A 16,704-nucleotide genomic window follows, 5' to 3' on the forward strand; every position below is an offset into this window, starting at 1 on the left:
AAAAAAGATTTATAAGGGAATGAAAGATAAGATATTTATTGTGGTTTATTCAATATTACATCATTCAATGCAGATCTGAAGTAGAAATATTATAAATGCAGACATACACTAAACCTAGTTAGTGGCAAACAACTGACGAATTGATCACAAGTTCTACTGGAAACATTATTTATTTTTTGAATACATGATACACCAATCTAGATGGAATGATAATGACATCAGCAAATATTTAAACATGAAAAACCAAATTAAAAAAAATCATCAAATATGGGTGTACCTGTAAACTTATAAGTAATCATTAAAAAAAATTAAACATTTTTATAATTTATAACTGGCCGCAATCGGCGACGACAATCTTTTTCGACGTTTTGCCTGACTGGGAGCCAAAAGATTCGATTTTCTTAACAACGTCCATACCCTCGACGACTGTGCCGAACACTACGTGTCTGTTATCTAACCAGGAGGTTTTGACGGTGGTGATGAAGAACTGCGAGCCGTTGGTATCAGGGCCGGCGTTTGCCATCGATAACACACCGAATCCGGTATGTTTGAGGGTGAAGTTTTCGTCGGCGAACTTGTTTCCGTAGATGGATTTTCCGCCGGTACCATTATGGTTGGTGAAGTCACCACCTTGGCACATGAAATTCGGAATCACACGGTGGAATGTGGAACCCTTATATCCGAAACCGTGCTCGCCAGTACACAACGCACGGAAGTTTTCGGCTGTCTTGGGGACCACGTCGTTTCGGAGCTAAAAACAAGAAATTTTTATAATTTCTGATTGGAAACTCAACAAATTGTGAAAAGAAATGCCGTGATAAGTGATAACACGTTTTCATGTGTATTTCACGATAAGAAGTTTTATTTCGCTGTCGCAATAATAGAGAAAACGCAAAGAGTAACTACGTGTACTAAACCTATATACTTTCTCATTAGCAATGATATGGTAATGGTAAATTAATCCAATTTCTAAAGTTATGCAATTGAAATTTACGGAAAAAATCTTCGTTTCAGACAATGAAAGTAAATGTGTTCGTCATGATGACTCAATCATGACCACATATAAAAAAAATTCTGGAGCCCTTCAGCCTTCAATGTGTCTTGAGGAAAATGGGGAAAAAAACAACTTGATACCACAAGTTAAAATAAATAACGGTGGTTAATGTCGAAATATGCGATTATGTCACGATAACTAGAAAAACATTTATTATGTATAATGTATCTAACGAGATAACTCATGAATTGCACGAGCTAATCAATTTCGCACGTTGGAAAATTACCGATTACACATCAATCGTAGGGACGGAAGTGCCCCAACCTTTCGCTCGAAAAGCCCCATTTTGGTGTCGATCAGCTAATTGCCCAAAATAAGACAGGAACATTGTAACAATATCCAAAGTGGGGGGCTGCGGGGAGGAGGGGACGCCTCAACTAACGCCTATACGAAACCGCCGCGACTTGAAGAATTTCTCACGAAAGGCCGGAAAATGAGCGGAAATCAGTTAATTACTCTCTAAATGATAGCAAAGGTTAAGGTCAGGGAGTGGAATTTTCCCTCCAGCTAGAATTACCGGTAACCGGTGACTTGCAAACAAGCATGGTGGATGTCAAAAACGCCGCCTGAATTACTATTTATATTGATGTTAAAACACGTGTTTGCTGCTTACCTCGATAACAATCCTACCGAGGGGCTGACCGTCGGCAGACATGTCCATAAATACTCTCGGGAGACCCATTTTCTTGCACAAATTTCTTACAAGAGTCGAAGACGACAAAAGCGGACTAAACGTACAGCGGGCGGCGAATGCGCTATTACACGACGAGGAGAGAGAACCGGCTCGACGAGAAAGAACGAAGAAGGCCATGTTGACGGAATTACTGCGGTGCTCAAGCTCAAAACTATGATAATAAGAGGCAAATTCTAGGTCAAGAACTGATAATATGTTTAGCATTTTGCTACAGATTAGACGTAAATTAAAAACTCGCTTTTCCCAGTTTAGACGTTAAAAGAAAGCGTCTATTTTAAGCCAAATGGTGTATAAGCGTTGTTATGAAAGTAGTTTCTTTACTTTCTTTATTAAAATTCAGGGACGGATTAAGGACAATATTTTTTTCTAGTTTTCCGTTTCACACGTGTTCCCCCATAGTAGATAAGCCGAAATCGATTAAATCGCATTTTTAAGTCATGAAAATTGATTTGCACATTTCTATTTTTTTTATTATTTAATAGTCAGGCTTAAAAATTATGTTGCGAAGATCAAGACTATATTTTTACGATTTACGAGTATATTCATTTTTCATTCCTTTGGATCTACGTATGATTAAAACAATACCATTATCATAGACCAGTATCAAAAATTACATCTTTAGAGTAGTTTTTTTGATAATGAAATTTAAAAATGAAGAAGTGTGTGAAACCTCAGATTTAATAAAATTGAAATGTGCAAATTTTAGCTTTTTAATTAAACAGAGGACTATTAAATGAGTTTTTTATTTATGAAACGTTCTGAATAGTTGGAATTTTGAGACAAATCAATTTCAAAAATTCCGCATAAATGGCTGTAGCCGTTTACGCGCATGCCTCTCTCCTGGCCAATCAGCAGAGTCGAGTATCAAAATCCGTCATTGCCGTCATTGCTGCAAAAAACTCCGAAAAAAATAATAATGGCGAAAATTACCTCATGAAAATGCTCTAGAAAATACAAACACAAGTAAAATAGTTACAAGAATCTTGTTACATAGCTTATACGTTGATCAGTTCGACAGACAAGTTCTTTTTTTCTATGTAGTTGATATAAGGAAAAACCGTATTATAAGCACAACAAACAGTTTTTTGAAGTGAAAAAGTGTATTTTGGTTGAAAATGAGTAACATGGGTCAATTCAACAATAAGAACCCTCCATGGGGTAGAGCAAACAATTCCCCGAATATTGTGAACCAACCAAGCCCTTTACAACAACAAATCATGAACCAAAGTGCCCTGAATAACATGAATACGTCCGGAATGGTGCAGTTTCAACAGCAACACCAACAGCAGGTGTTCCAGAATGCTATGGGGCTCCAGCAGCAGAACCTGGGGATTGGGCTGCAGCAAATGGCGAATAATGCGATGGGGGCTGCAGGTAGGTGTCAAATGTGTAAAAAATTAGTGCATATTTAAATAGAGTTTAAACATTTTGCAGGTTTGAGTTCCCAGCTGGCATCCAACCAAATTTTCCAGCAAGTCGGTGCCGTAACCTATCCTAATCCTCGGGGTTTGAATCCAACAGCGTTTCAAACTCAGAATATATCAGCCGTGCCCCCTGTTCAAAACAACTCGAATGTGGGGACCAAACAGCGAGTTTTTACCGGGACTGTGACGAAAGTTCATGATAATTTTGGTTTCGTTGATGAAGACGTGTTTTTTCAAGTAAATGCCTGCGTTAAGGGCTCAAACCCAACGGTAGGCGACCGGGTGTTGGTGGAAGCTTCGTATAACCCCACTATGCCTTTCAAGTGGAATGCTACCCGAATTCAAGTTCTTCCAATGTCAAATCAGCCTTCTAATAGACATTCAAATAATTCGAAAAATTATAATAATTCGAATGCTAACACTTATAATGCTGTTCCGCCGCCGTCTGATAATTCAAACGGGAATTTTGGTCGAAATCAGAGACCTAAAGCCGTGTTGGGTAGAGGCCGAGAGAGGTCGCGGGATCGGGAAAGAGACGATGATGAAATTGAGAGAAAGAGACGGAGGGAAGAACGTATGCGAGAACGAGAAAAAGAAGAAAAGAAGTCGCCACTGCGAAGACGGTCTAGGTCTCCCAAATCGAGGCGTAGGTCGCGGATTGTACCACGCTACATGGTACAAATACCCAAAATTGCATTGGATTTGTAAGTCACAAAGTTATAGATTTGTTCTTTCTGACTATAGTTTTTGTAGATCAGAGGCTGATGTCTTGGAAATTCGTCGCAGATATGCGAATCTTTACATCCCATCTGATTTCTTTTACACTCACTTCAGATGGGTTGATGCTTTCCCTCCTGACAAACCCTTCACTATGAACAAACCTTGCTATTTTCACATTATGAATAAAGAAGTCGACCCTGTCATTGAAAACGATGCCATTCTTGAACCACCTGATGCAGACTACCTCTTTTCTGCCAAAGTAAGTCCAATTTTTGTTATTACCAAATCGTAATTTAACATTATATTAGGTAATGTTGATGAGTATGTCCGGTTTGGACGAACTTTACCAAAAATGTTGTGCCATGGCTGAAGACAAAGATAAAAGAGACAGGGAAAGTGAAGAGAGAGATTTTGTTCATCCCGCCCGATTATTGAACTTTTTAGTAGGGTTGAGAGGTAAAAATGAGACTATGGCTATTGGAGGACCGTGGAGTCCGTCTTTGGATGGCGAGAATCCAGATAAGGATCCGTCAGTTTTGATTAAAACGGCTATTCGTACCTGCAAAGCTCTCACTGGGATCGATTTGTCAAGTTGCACGCAATGGTTAGTATGAATTTTTGACAGATGTCTTTTAAAACTTTATAGCTTCATAGCCAGTCTTTGGACAGTAATCTATAGCTCAACTCTGGACGGTATAAAAGCATAAACACTTTTTCACTTGCATCTATTTTTATTAAAAAAATAATCATGCAAGCTTTACGACCCGTTGATTTTGTCCACACTTAGTTCAGCTCTTGCGACAGTTCACAAAATCTCAGCTCAGCTCCACTAATACAAACTTGGCGATTAGTGGAAACGATTTATTTGTCCCCAATTGGACTCAAGTTTGAAAAACCTTAATTTCCTTCAACCTAATTAAAATAATTAATTTCACAAATTCCGAACGTTTGTAATTACTAATTAATAAGGAATGGCCATTACTGAGTAAACACCTGATACCTTTGTGTGCTGTTTTTCTACAAAAAAAATCAAAACAAATCAATTCATTGAAATTTTTTATGCAAAAAATTATTAAAGTTTATCTAAAGCCGGGTACACACTTCTGTAATGTAATACATGTAATAATATAACGTGTAATGTAATGCTGTTGGCCAGTGTGTACGCAATACGCGTAATGCTCGGCGAACCGTTCGCAGTGTTCCATCGAGAATGGGTATTTGGTGCGAGCACGAAGGCTTTCACAACGAGCGCTGGACGAAATAAATTTTCAGTGAACGGTTCGCACTGAATTTTGGAAGAAACGGACTGGGGCGTTTGTGGAACTCAGCATTCACTCCAATCATTCGCAGCACGTCCATAATATTTGCGTTACACTACACGTTACATTACAGAAGTGTGTATCCGGCTTAAAGCAAATATTATGGACGTGCTGCGAACATCGTACGAATTCTGCTGTGTTTCACAAACACCCCAGTCTCTTTCTTGCAAAGATGCAATACGAAACGTTCCTGAACATTTATTCTATCCAAGAACGCCTTTGTGTTCACATGAAATATCGATTCTCGATGGCATGCTGCGAACGGTTCGCCGAGCATTGTGTACCACTCACACACTGGCGAAAGCGTTACACAACAGTAGTGTGTACCCGGCTTAATAAAATTATACTTTTTGCTGGGCCCTGAAATTTGCAAAACTTGCCAATTTAAAATTTTTAATTCAGTTATGAAAATGACTTCTAAAAATGCGTATTTGATAGCAATCCACTGATTCGTTTGATATAAAAATAATATTTTTGTAAAAATTCTGTTTTCGTACACATTTTTAAGGTAATTTTGCGACAATGTGTAAGTGTTTTTTAGTTTCGTTACACCATGTATGAATTAATGCGGCATCATTTAATTTTAGTGGCGTATTTTTAAGTTAAAACAGACCCTATTGCAACATTTGAATTAGTTTTGTTGGACGTGTATTTCCATCGTTGGGTTCATATGAGCTTTTTTTGCAATCGAATTGTTACTGTAGGGTGCTGTGTTTCGAATAGATGCCTCATTAGACAGTATGATCTTCATGAAAATCATTAATGTGGCATAAGCATGCCGTTGATACCGGCAGGGAGCCGCTCGGGAGTTGCAAAGGTGTGCTTAAATCGTGTTTGGTAGCTAAAGCTAGTAGCACCTGCTCACTCGTTATATTCCATTAGGTACCGGTTCGTGGAGCTGTATTACCGGCGCAGCGAATCGACCCACAAAGGCAGGGCCGTACCGGCGCGGGTCGAAACCGTGGTGCTCTTTCTACCAGATGTTTGGAGTTGCGTGCCTACCCGTCTGGAGTGGGACGGCCTCCATCAGAGCTACAGAAAGCAGCTGGAACGCAGACTGAAAGCCGACCTGGAAGGCGGCGACGACACGCCACCAGCTGACGAAAAGGCATCAATTTTGTTAAATCTATGTATAAAAACAATAGGCTAGGTATACGCTGTGCTGTGGACTGGGCCAGTCTGCACTCTCTACCACCATTTTTGATGGAATGGCCTAACTCCACCCACCTCCACCGCTCGTATGGTGACTGGTTAATGATCGGAGAGAGTGCATGCGATCGAGCGAATGTGACGAGCGATTGATGCGTGCTCATTCACGATCACGAATTTGTTACTAACATTTAATTTTCCGACTTTAGGAAGAAGAACCTCCAAGTGACAAACTCGAACCAACCCACTACTCGCAATTGGATCCCAAGACGATGGTCGTCAGTGCGCTACGAAACGAACTTAAAGCGAGAAATATCAACTCGAAGGGGTTAAAATCGCAGTTGGTGGCTAGATTGGCTAAAGCTCTTAAAGCTGAAGCGGAAAAAGTGGAAGATCCGTCGAAAGATGTTCAACAAGAAGTTGATTACGATATTAGTGCAGATGATAAGAAAATTGAGGTAGGATCAATGCAACTGCAATTCAATCAATCAAAACATTTTGAACAGGCGGAAGAAAAGAAACTGGATGAAAAAGAAAAGGCATTGCTTGAAAAACGGTACACTTTGCCAGAACAACAACACATTTTAGTGCATCCATCACGAACAGCTAAATCGGGCAAATTTGATTGCACTATCATGTCGTTGTCATTATTACTAGATTATCGACCTGAAGACACCAAAGAACATTCGTTTGAAGTTTCGTTGTTTGCGGAGCTGTTCAATGAAATGCTGATGAGAGATTTTGGTTTTAATATTTATCGTGCTTTATATGAACTGCCGGATAAAGTCAAAGATGACAAAAAGAAGAGAGATGATGACAAAAAGAGTGACGCGAGCGATAAAAAAAGTAATGATGAAATTAAAAGTAAGAAAGATGACGAAAAGAAAAAGGACGAAGACAAAAAAGAAGAAAAGGAACAAGACAAAGAGAAAAAGAATGAAGAACAAAACAGCAAGGATGACCAAAAAAGAGATAAGAAAGATGAAGCGGAGAAGAAAAAGAGAGACGATAAGAAATCAGACGACAGTGAAGACGATGAAGAATACGACGATGAAGAGGGAAAAGACAAAAAGAAGGATAAAGAGAAGAAGAAAAAAGAACGGGTTAAAATGTATACCAAAGACAAACATTTGTTACTATCTTTTATTTATTTTGACCAAACTCATTGCGGTTACATTTTCGATAAAGATATCGAAGATCTTTTGTACACTCTGGGTTTGAACTTATCGAGGGCACAAGTGAGGAAACTTGTAGGAAAAGTTGTAACACGTGATTCTTTACATTACCGCAAATTAACGGACAAACCAAAAGATAACAATGAGTTTATTGTTATTGATGATTCGGAAAAAGAAACGAATTTACATGATTTAGCTGTGGGAAATAAGAAATTGATTCCCATTTTTGTTGGTGATGAAGGTCCTTTGAAAAGAATTAAAGTAAACGGATCCGAAAATGAAGAGTCTCCAAATCCAGATGATGGTAAGTATTGACGCGAAATTTAGCAACTGTTCGTAGAAACAATGTATTATGTAGGTCTAGTGACATATAGAGGCGCTTTAGTCGATGTTGGTAAGTTAATGTCGCAATTGGAACGGAGTGAAAAAGCACGTCTCGAAACTGAAAGTAGGATGGTCAGTTTGAAGAATGAAAATAATAAAATGTCAGAAAAGTATAATAAATCCAACAACACAATAAAATATTTAAACTCGGATTTGAAAGAGTATAAAGAAAAGTTACGAACTACCGAAGATGCACTCAGTAGAATTACAGTAAGTTTCTTATTTTTTGCTTTCACTTATAATGTTTGTTACATTTAGGCATACTCGAAATTGTATCAAACGACGCTGTTGGATATTCGAGAAAAAATTGATCCCGTCTTGAAAAGCACTTCAAATAGCAAGGAGGAAGCAACAGTTAAGAAAGAAAATGAAAAGGATAAAAAACACGATGAATCTAAAACAAGATGGGAAAAGGAAGTGAAGCAAGAAGAAGTATTGGAAGTAGATCCGGTTGAAGTTAAAAAGGAACTGTAGGGTGTATGTTTGTATTTGTTTTGAATTCTGGAAGTTAAAGTTGAAGTGCTTGGTCGTGTAGGATTAAAATAAATAAAATGTATGAATTTACCCTCGTTTTTTTCGTAATGGTGACTCAAAAAGAAGATTTTTTAAATTGCATAATAATTTTATTTGGTACTAGACGAGAGAGTTTTTAAATCTTTTAACAGTGGTGATAACGTAATACGAAACTTTAACAATTTTCTTATTCCTTAGTTTGGTATCTTCGTTAATTGTCCTCGATTTTGCCTTCACCTGCAATTTCACAATTGTACTAACTATTACAAATATGTGATACGAGATTAACATTAAGTTATTCACTGCTTGGTTTCGTGTCAACTTCTACAGGATAATCAGAAGCGGGTAACTTTAAAACATAGCTTTCATTTAAATAATCTTTTAATAAATCTGCAAAATATTTGCGTTAATACAAACTAGAATGTCTAAACAACAGTACAAAATGGATTAACACTTAACAATACAATACACACGTCATCATAATATTCATACTAAAAGTGAAAAGGTACGGACAGTCTTATGCGTAATGGCTACATGGTACAGGAGGTGTCATGTGAAGATAATCAACTGAAATAATAAGTCGGGTGCAAATACCTCCAAAAACTATGGTTTTCTGATTGCACACTCGGCGGTGTATTGACTGTATTCTCAACATCCCCACCGGACTGTGGTGGTGGATTTGAAGGTTTTGTCACGTTCACCTCGGGAGACTTGATTTTATAATGAGCTTCATAGATGGTGTTATCCGTGATATCGTCTTCAAAGTAATCCCATTGGTACGGCTGCCGGTCATTCTCTTGAGAATCGAGAATATTGCAAATACTACACACACCCGACTCTTTACAGTAGACTTTGTATTTTCGAGAGGCCTCTCGCAGGCGTTCGAGAAAGTCGGGCATGGCTTTCATTGCCACCCATGTTGTTACAGAAGCTGGAATATTTACTCCAGGATTATCAAAATAAGTCAAACTAAATTCGATGCCGGGTTTGCTCAATTCGGTGTACGGTTTGATGACCATGTAAGACCAGTAGTCTTCTATTCTGTATTTTGTCTGCTGTTTAGGACAACTGGGATGTTTAGTTGATTTGCTGACTAGAAAGAGAGTTTTGTTTTTGTGGTCTACAAGGTAGCGCCGGTTAAACACGTAGTCCCTGTTGGCGAATAACGTCTAAAAACGAGAGAAAAATTCAAAATTGTTAAAACAAGACCTATAATTTTGAAACCAAACATATGAAGGTTAGTTTGATTAGCCTTGGGTTTATTCCATTATTGGCTCCTTGAAGCCAATTGAATGATTTTTTTACTTACAGGCCATTGCATTTCCCAGTAGATGATGTCGCTATGTGAATGTGGGTCTGGGTCAGCTTCTACAATATTTAAAACCACAGCAGTGTTGTCCCACTGTCTTCTATAATCAATATCAATCTGAACATTCAAGAAATCTTCAGCAGATACATCAGAATATGATCCATAAACTTTATATTCGTAGTTTCCTGAAGCATGCAACCTCCTCCATACCACCAGATCATTTTTTTCAATAAATAATTTCCAGTCATCATACGAGGCCATCTTAGGCTTTTCTATACTATCACTAGGTTTTTGGCATTGGCATATTCGCGAGTTTTTGATGCATTTGTTACATAAGGTTTTTTCCTTGAGTTTATAAACGTACTCCAATTCCTTTGAATGTTTCCTAATTTCGCTTTCTGGTATCCTGTTAGAGTGCCAATCATACACGGCGACCCCCAATGCCGCAGTCAGAAAATCACGGCTCTTTAAACCGATTCTTTGTCTCATCTGCCTGACAAACTCCCTTAAAGCCCTTTCCTCCCACAATTTCGAGTAGAGACAGAACATTTGTTGGCCCCTTCGTAATCGGTGGGCCATCACGCACTCAAACTGGTGCGCCCATACCCTTAAAACACTAGCCGACTGATCTTTAAGAGAGCGAGGAACAGCTGCAAACTTGTCTCTTAGGACTCCGAAGAGTTTGCTGTCCTTGAGAATCAGTTCCATTCGTTTTTTAACATGTTGGACGTTGTTTGCGGCTGAAATCTGGCGAAGCATTAAAGTAATTCTGAAAAACTGGTCACTTATGTTCTTGTTTTCTAAAAGGAGAATTTTGAGGTTAGGATATGTCGGGAATGTTTGGGATATTCTCCGACGGTACATACTCGAGCCGGTGAGGGACTTTTGGTGGATATTAGGTAGTTAGGACTTTGTGAACGTGGTGAATGGAATTGTTTCAAAAAATTCGGCAATGGAATACTAAAATTTTGACATTTTCACTACGGAAAAACTTGAACGTAACACGTTATCACTGCTCGAGTTCGTGCTGCCTGTTTGCAATAAATAACAGTGATAACTCGGTAAACAAGATACGCGAAGGTTATGCCGGTAATGTAAGGTAAGTGTTAAATTTATTAAGTGTTCATTATTTAATATCCAAAAATAGAAAATCAGATAAAATATACAAAGGACAATCAGCGCACGCCTTAGGTTAATTTTTGTTTAAATCCACATGGTTTGTGAATTCTAATATTACTCAATTCGCTTATCAGTGCTTTTGATGGAATTTTTTCGAAAAAATATAAAAATTTCGAATATCACATGAACATATTTTAAAACAGAAACCTGTAACAGAACATTTTAGTTCATCCTCGCAAGTCACAGAGGGCCTTGAAAATTTTAAAATAGGGCGGATTACAGTGACTGTAATAATAGTCACTGTATACTCTTTATAATATTAATGTGCATCAAGAAGGTTTTAGAAGTCTAAATTCATCTTTAATTTAAAGGCCGGTTCACACTAAAAGTGTCATTAGCCATTCAGAACAAATTTAATCACATCAATAATAACAAAAATCTTTATATTTGCTACCCTATGTTAATTATGTTGTTAATTTTAATTATTTTTTGCTACCTGGGGTACACATTTATTTAAAAAAAATAAATTTTAGGGAAGTTGAGGTCAAGATTGTTTGAATTTTCGCATGGTTGCCATCTTAAAATGATCCTTTTCAACGACTACTTTGATGCACATTAATATGAAAACGAGTATAGAGTGACTGTAATAGTCACTGCAGGGCGGATGTTTTCAGGTTTGTCCTGCATGCGTGCAAGAGTTTTCGGAAAATTAAATTTTTTCAACCGGGTGCGTTTTGTCTTGCATTTAACAGCATTTTAAAGACTTCGCCATTATAAATATGTACCTGCTTATCATAGACTAATATTTTTTTTACAAAAAAGGTGTATAAGTGGTATAATTATTATAATAATGGTTATTATAAGTATTATAACATTTATAATAAGGTGTATAATTTCTGTTTTTTTTTATAAAAGTTTAACAATGAAAACAAATAGTTTTTGATAATACTATTTTTTTTTTAATTTTTGTGAAAAGTACGACAATATACTGTGCAAATTTGATACGGAATTTTCGTATTTTTGTGTTTAAATAGATATCCATGTAAGCATTATTTTTCTGCCAAGTTTATTCATATATGCACTAAAATCTGCATTCAAACGTTATTTTGATGCAAAGCGATTACCGCCTTGTCGTAAATTTCAGAATAAATTTTCGCTTAAATCATTAGACACCTAAATGTAGTTTTGCTTTTATCGAAACCACTGTTGAAACATTTATTTAGTAGATAAGCAAATAAAAGTTATCGGAAGGTGATAATCTCCACACGATTATGGTTTTAGATTTATCACGAGAAAAATGGCTTCAAATCAACCAAAAATCATAATTTTGGGGGCCGGCGCTGCAGGTATAGCGGCAGCGACGCGACTTTTTGAAAATGGATTTAATGATTTGACGATATTGGAAGCTGAAAATCGTGTTGGTGGTCGTATTTATTCAGTTGAATTTGAAGGAAGAATGGTAGATCTTGGAGGACAATGGTGTCATGGTGAAAAAAATAACATCGTTTTTGATCTAGTCAAAGATTTAGATTTGCTTAGTTCATCGTTTAATAATTACTCCGATTTTACGTATTATTTGTCTGATGGGACGGTCGTGGATAAAAATGTAACGGATCAGTTACTAGCAATAGCTCGTGATGTTTTTGAGGACGAAGAAGCAGCGAGAAAGACGAGTGGGACGTTTGGGGATTATTTTATTAAAGAGTAAGAATTTTTATTAAAGGGAAGAAAATTTACTTTGATGAAACTTTAGGTATACGGAGAGAGTATCTCTATGTGCTGATAAAATAACAGAGGAAACCTCCGGTTTCCTACTGGATTGGTTTCATAAACTTTGGATGTGCTTAGAGTCAGCTAAAAGTTGGGATGAGGTATCACCGATCGGAGCTTATCAATATAAGGAGTGTGAGGGCGATCTCTACTTGCAATGGCGAAAAATAGGCTACAAAACCATTCTCGATGTTTTAATGGTATTACAGTTTACCTTAGGTTTTTGTCTTAAAAAAATATTTTAGAAAAAAATACCTTATTCCAGCGAAGCATTACCAATAGATGACAAAATTTTGTTAAACAAAGAAGTCAATAAAATTGTTTGGGATTTCGACAATGTAAACAAAGTCTCTGTTTATTGCACCGATAACTCGATATATAAATGTGATCATTTAATTATTACTGCATCTATTGGTGCATTGAAACACCTTTCTGAACATTTTGAACCAAAACTACCTCTAATAAAACAAAATGCAATTAGTTTAACGGCTGTAGGAGACGTTAAAAAAATTTTATTGAAATTTTCAAAGAAATGGTGGCCTGAGAATTTGAAAGGAATTAGTTTAGTTTGGACTGAAACAGACCGGGAAAATCTTCTAAAAGAGTTTCCTTATGGCCCTATCAAGGATGGAAAATCTTGGCTGGAATATCTTTACGGCTTCTATGTCATAGATAGCCACCCTGATGTACTTCTGGGATGGGTGGTTGGTCCAATGGTTGGTGAAGTAGAACTCCTGTCTGATGACGTAGTAATTGACGGGTGTATGTTTTTGTTAAAAAAATTTGTGGGTGGTAAATACGATATTACTCAACCGGAAAAAATTTTAAGGTGGTTGTCGGTTTTGTCGGGAGTGGTGTAATAGATAATTTTAGGTCTAAGTGGAGAAACAATCCACATTTTAACGGCTGCTACTCTTACCGTTGTTTAGAAGCTGAAAAGAAAAATGTGACTTGGGAAGATCTAGCTAGTCCTGTTGCTAACAGTAGTAGTAAACAAGTTTTATTGTTTGCTGGAGAGGCTACTCACCCAATATATTATTCGACAGTGCATGGGGCTATTGAAACGGGCTATAGGGAAGCTGATAGAATTTTAAATTTGTACAAGTGAGTGCTTTTGCATGTGTAATATTCTGCAATAAACTTTATTTGTAAAGGGCTTGGGGGTGGCTTTTTTATTTCTTTTTATAAATCTATATACTTATTAAGGGTTTTTAATAAGATAGGAAAACAAAGAGTGCCAGAGTAACGCAATATTTATAGCTGAGAGCATTATAACATCGAAGTGTCACAACTGCTTTTGTGAAACAGTATACCTGATCTCACTTCAGTGAATGTGTTCGATATGGAATGGGAAGCGTATACATTTTTTTCTTTTTTTTACATGTTTGGTTTCCATTTATTGTTTGAATTTTTGAAGCTTCTTTTATTATTTCAGAGTTGCGTTTATTTTTTTTTTTTATTAAAATATACCTCTCGCTCTGTCAGCTGTAACAACAAAATTTGAATTTTGCAGAAAAATTGTCGTTGATTATAATTAGTTTGTTTTTGAAGGTGTATAATGTCTGCAAGTAGGTAATATAGGTTTAAGAAACTTGTTGTGGGTTGAATAATTAACAATTTTAGCTTGAATGTCGTTGTGCTCTTCTTTCTCTAATTAGTCTAACCTCAGCGCATGTATTTCAGTAAATTAAATTAACATTTCGTTGTTTAGTTGCTTGATCTTGCTCCGTAATTCGAGTAAGCAACCGCTGCATCTCGCGAATCTGCCATCTCGAGCCTATCCTGTTGTAGGTCTCCTAAGTTAATTCATCGTAAAGTGGCAATTATTGGGGCCGGAATGGCGGGCTTAGGCGCGGCTACGACGCTACAAGAGCTCGGTTGTACCGATTTCTTGCTAATAGAAGCTCAGAGTAAGCCGGGAGGCCGCATAGATACCTTATATCTCGACGATAACATTCTTGAATTGGGGGCCCAGTGGATCCATGGTAAAGAGAATCCTTTGTATGAGTTAGCGCGCAAACATGATCTCCTCTCCGAAATAAGATCAGAGGAAGGACTGGGGCTTTATATTAGAGATAATGGTGAAATTATTGATGAGGACATAGTTAAGAGAGTGGATTTTGAGGTTGGAAGGATTCTTGAGGAATGTGAACGGTTTGTCGATGCTGCCGATTATCCGAAATCTGTCGGGGAATATATGGAAGCGAGTTTTGAGGAATATTTAACTAAATGTCATGATAGTGACGACTTAAAGGAGATTAAGTGGGAATTGTTTGATTGGCACGTCCGCTTTCAGATTATAGACAATTCGTGCTTGAATTTAAATCAATTGTCGGCGAAAGGATGGGGAAAATACGTTTGTTTAGACGACCAAGCGCATTTTAATCTTAAATGCGGTTATAGTGAATTAGTTAATATTCTGGTCGATAATTTACCGAAAAAGTCAATTTTACTTTCAACACCTGTTGCTGAAATTCATCGCTCGACTCAAGCTTTCGAAAAGAATAGAGTAATATGTGACAACGGCGCTGTAATAACCTGCGATCACTTGATTATTACACCTTCACTAGGTGTTTTAAAAAAACTAAAAATAACCCCTCGGTTACCACAAGACACATTTCAATGCATAGAAAATCTCGGATATCACGGAATTGGTAAAATATTTTTGATATTTGACTATAAATGGTGGGACGTTGATGGATTTCAATTCGTATGGAGGAAAAATTCTATTGATGAAAATAGTTGGCTTAGATATATTACAGGTTTTGATCCTATTTTACACGGATCTACAGTTCTCGTAGGTTGGATTGGAGGTGAAGGAGTAAAAGTTATGGAAAGTTTAAGTAATGAGGAGGTCGGAATTCAATGCATGAACTTATTCAAACGATTTCTTCCGAATCGAATTATTCCAAACCCTGTGAAAGTCATAAGGTAAATTTTAATTTAAACACTGCAGCACTTATATTTTGTCGAGAGGGATGAAAGTGCCGGATTAATTATTCAAGAGCAAGATCCATGCTTAATATTATTGGCTTTTTTCGTGTTTTTATAGAACTACTTGGTGTTCCAACTCTTGGATTCTGGGTGGATATAGTCACATCACTCCGGATTGCGACCAATTAAATTGTGGAATGCAGAAACTCTCGGAACCCATATTCGTCGATGGTAAACCAAGAGTATTAATGGCAGGTGAAGCGGTACATTCTTCTCATTATTCGACAGCTCATGGTGCATATGAATCAGGCCAGCAACAAGCAGAACTATTAATAGAATACATGATGAAAAATTCAAAGCTGTAAATGAAGTCTCAATAAAATTAATGGAATTGAAGTTTTTATCAGTCATTTTTCCGAATTAGGGTTTTGCAGTTAATGAATGAATGGACCATTATTATAAGTTATCAATTCTGTAATGCAAGTATTGAGTGAGCTTTTAATAAATACTCTCCACTTGTATTCCAGTAATTGATCATTAGCTGACCATTGTATGGCATTTAGTTTCCAAAGGGAATTATGAACAAGATCTTACTCAACAAATGTGGTTAGGAAATCAATATTTTATGTAATATGTAATTGACTATTGAGAAAATTATTTTTTAAATTTCTAGTTTTATACTTACAGCTACATTTGCAGTCAAACTTTGCCGTAAGTAGTTTTAATGGTGCTTATTATTCATAATAAAGTTGAATTTTAATTCATTAATTTGGTGTCTACAAGGCATGGTTTGTGCCGTCATCTGCATTCTCTTTTGATTAATTAATTTCTGACAAAATTATTTTCTTAAGAATTAGCTAAAATGCTATCCAATTTTGAACTTACCTACTTAAATACCGTTACAGTGTACGAGTATAAAAAAACGCTTGCAAATCTAACACTTTCGAAAACCGATTGAGTTGCTGTAAACCTATTTAGCATCTTTATTTGAATTCTATTCAACTTAACTTGTCTTATTTGCAAAATGAATTAGTGAGGGATTTTCTCAAGTTAATTCCTTAGGTTTGCTATTAGCACCTCTCCAGAGAATGATGGATTAAGCCAAGCTGGAGTATCTAATTTAAGGACTTTCTTTAGTCA

General features: G+C 36.8%; 4 protein-coding genes across 9 annotated transcripts; 2 read left to right on the forward strand and 2 right to left on the reverse strand.

The window, feature by feature from the left end:
• Nucleotides 1-32: 32 nt before the first annotated feature.
• Nucleotides 33-1,880, reverse strand: LOC123008256 (peptidyl-prolyl cis-trans isomerase-like). The gene is made up of 2 exons (XM_044404004.1): nt 1,668-1,880; nt 33-751 (listed from the first exon to the last, which is right to left on the reverse strand). The coding sequence occupies exons 1-2, from the start codon at nt 1,863-1,865 to the stop codon at nt 326-328; spliced, it is 624 nt and encodes a 207-aa protein (XP_044259939.1). The 5' UTR covers nt 1,866-1,880; the 3' UTR covers nt 33-325.
• A 725-nt stretch (nt 1,881-2,605) lies between these two features.
• Nucleotides 2,606-8,483, forward strand: LOC123008081 (cell division cycle and apoptosis regulator protein 1-like). 2 transcript variants are annotated; one of them, XM_044403679.1, is made up of 9 exons: nt 2,606-3,122; nt 3,183-3,876; nt 3,926-4,151; nt 4,201-4,496; nt 6,094-6,319; nt 6,570-6,818; nt 6,867-7,839; nt 7,894-8,129; nt 8,178-8,483. In XM_044403679.1, exons 1-9 carry the CDS (start codon nt 2,864-2,866, stop codon nt 8,391-8,393), a joined length of 3,375 nt encoding a protein of 1,124 aa, XP_044259614.1. In that variant the 5' UTR covers nt 2,606-2,863; the 3' UTR covers nt 8,394-8,483. The 2 variants fall into 2 exon arrangements, with proteins under 2 accessions (XP_044259614.1, XP_044259613.1); XM_044403678.1 differs by having other exon boundaries at nt 6,570-7,839.
• Nucleotides 8,484-8,520: 37 nt separating this feature from the next.
• Nucleotides 8,521-10,862, reverse strand: LOC123008083 (stAR-related lipid transfer protein 7, mitochondrial). Of its 4 annotated transcripts, XR_006412922.1 has the most exons (4): nt 9,742-10,862; nt 9,027-9,601; nt 8,722-8,822; nt 8,521-8,669 (listed from the first exon to the last, which is right to left on the reverse strand). XR_006412922.1 is itself a non-coding variant. In XM_044403683.1 (3 exons), exons 1-3 carry the CDS (start codon nt 10,603-10,605, stop codon nt 8,666-8,668), a joined length of 1,443 nt encoding a protein of 480 aa, XP_044259618.1. In that variant the 5' UTR covers nt 10,606-10,862; the 3' UTR covers nt 8,521-8,665. The 4 variants fall into 4 exon arrangements, 3 of the variants coding, with proteins under 3 accessions (XP_044259618.1, XP_044259619.1, XP_044259617.1); XM_044403683.1 differs by lacking the exon at nt 8,722-8,822; XM_044403684.1 differs by lacking the exons at nt 8,521-8,669; nt 8,722-8,822 and having other exon boundaries at nt 8,829-9,601; nt 9,742-10,541; nt 10,608-10,860.
• Nucleotides 10,480-15,954, forward strand: LOC123008082 (spermine oxidase-like). 2 transcript variants are annotated; one of them, XM_044403681.1, is made up of 8 exons: nt 10,480-10,840; nt 12,142-12,347; nt 12,390-12,564; nt 12,614-12,830; nt 12,876-13,459; nt 13,504-13,734; nt 14,422-15,561; nt 15,683-15,954. In XM_044403681.1, exons 1-8 carry the CDS (start codon nt 10,668-10,670, stop codon nt 15,927-15,929), a joined length of 2,973 nt encoding a protein of 990 aa, XP_044259616.1. In that variant the 5' UTR covers nt 10,480-10,667; the 3' UTR covers nt 15,930-15,954. The 2 variants fall into 2 exon arrangements, with proteins under 2 accessions (XP_044259616.1, XP_044259615.1); XM_044403680.1 differs by having other exon boundaries at nt 12,142-12,564.
• Nucleotides 15,955-16,704: the final 750 nt, after the last annotated feature.

The sequence above is a fragment of the Tribolium madens genome, unplaced genomic scaffold (assembly GCF_015345945.1).
Source record: "Tribolium madens isolate multiple individuals breed KSU strain unplaced genomic scaffold, Tmad_KSU_1.1 Scaffold_3;HRSCAF=73;Tcas5.2_LG2, whole genome shotgun sequence".
Classification (NCBI taxonomy): domain Eukaryota; kingdom Metazoa; phylum Arthropoda; class Insecta; order Coleoptera; family Tenebrionidae; genus Tribolium; species Tribolium madens.

Coding starts and splice junctions, on each gene's coding strand:
- LOC123008256 (XM_044404004.1), bottom strand. CDS start 1,865: ATGGCCTTCTTCGTTCTTTCTCGTCGAGCCGGTTCTCTCTCCTCGTCG. Junction 752..1,667: donor TCGGTAGGATTGTTATCGAG/GTAAGCAGCAAA, acceptor TCTTGTTTTTAG/CTCCGAAACGACGTGGTCCC.
- LOC123008081 (XM_044403678.1), top strand. CDS start 2,864: ATGAGTAACATGGGTCAATTCAACAATAAGAACCCTCCATGGGGTAGA. Junction 3,123..3,182: donor TAATGCGATGGGGGCTGCAG/GTAGGTGTCAAA, acceptor AACATTTTGCAG/GTTTGAGTTCCCAGCTGGCA. Junction 4,497..6,093: donor TTGTCAAGTTGCACGCAATG/GTTAGTATGAAT, acceptor ATATTCCATTAG/GTACCGGTTCGTGGAGCTGT.
- LOC123008083 (XM_044403682.1), bottom strand. CDS start 10,605: ATGTACCGTCGGAGAATATCCCAAACATTCCCGACATATCCTAACCTC. Junction 9,602..9,741: donor ACTGGGAAATGCAATGGCCT/GTAAGTAAAAAA, acceptor TCTCGTTTTTAG/ACGTTATTCGCCAACAGGGA.
- LOC123008082 (XM_044403680.1), top strand. CDS start 10,668: ATGGAATTGTTTCAAAAAATTCGGCAATGGAATACTAAAATTTTGACA. Junction 12,831..12,875: donor CCATTCTCGATGTTTTAATG/GTATTACAGTTT, acceptor AAAATATTTTAG/AAAAAAATACCTTATTCCAG. Junction 15,562..15,682: donor AACCCTGTGAAAGTCATAAG/GTAAATTTTAAT, acceptor GTGTTTTTATAG/AACTACTTGGTGTTCCAACT.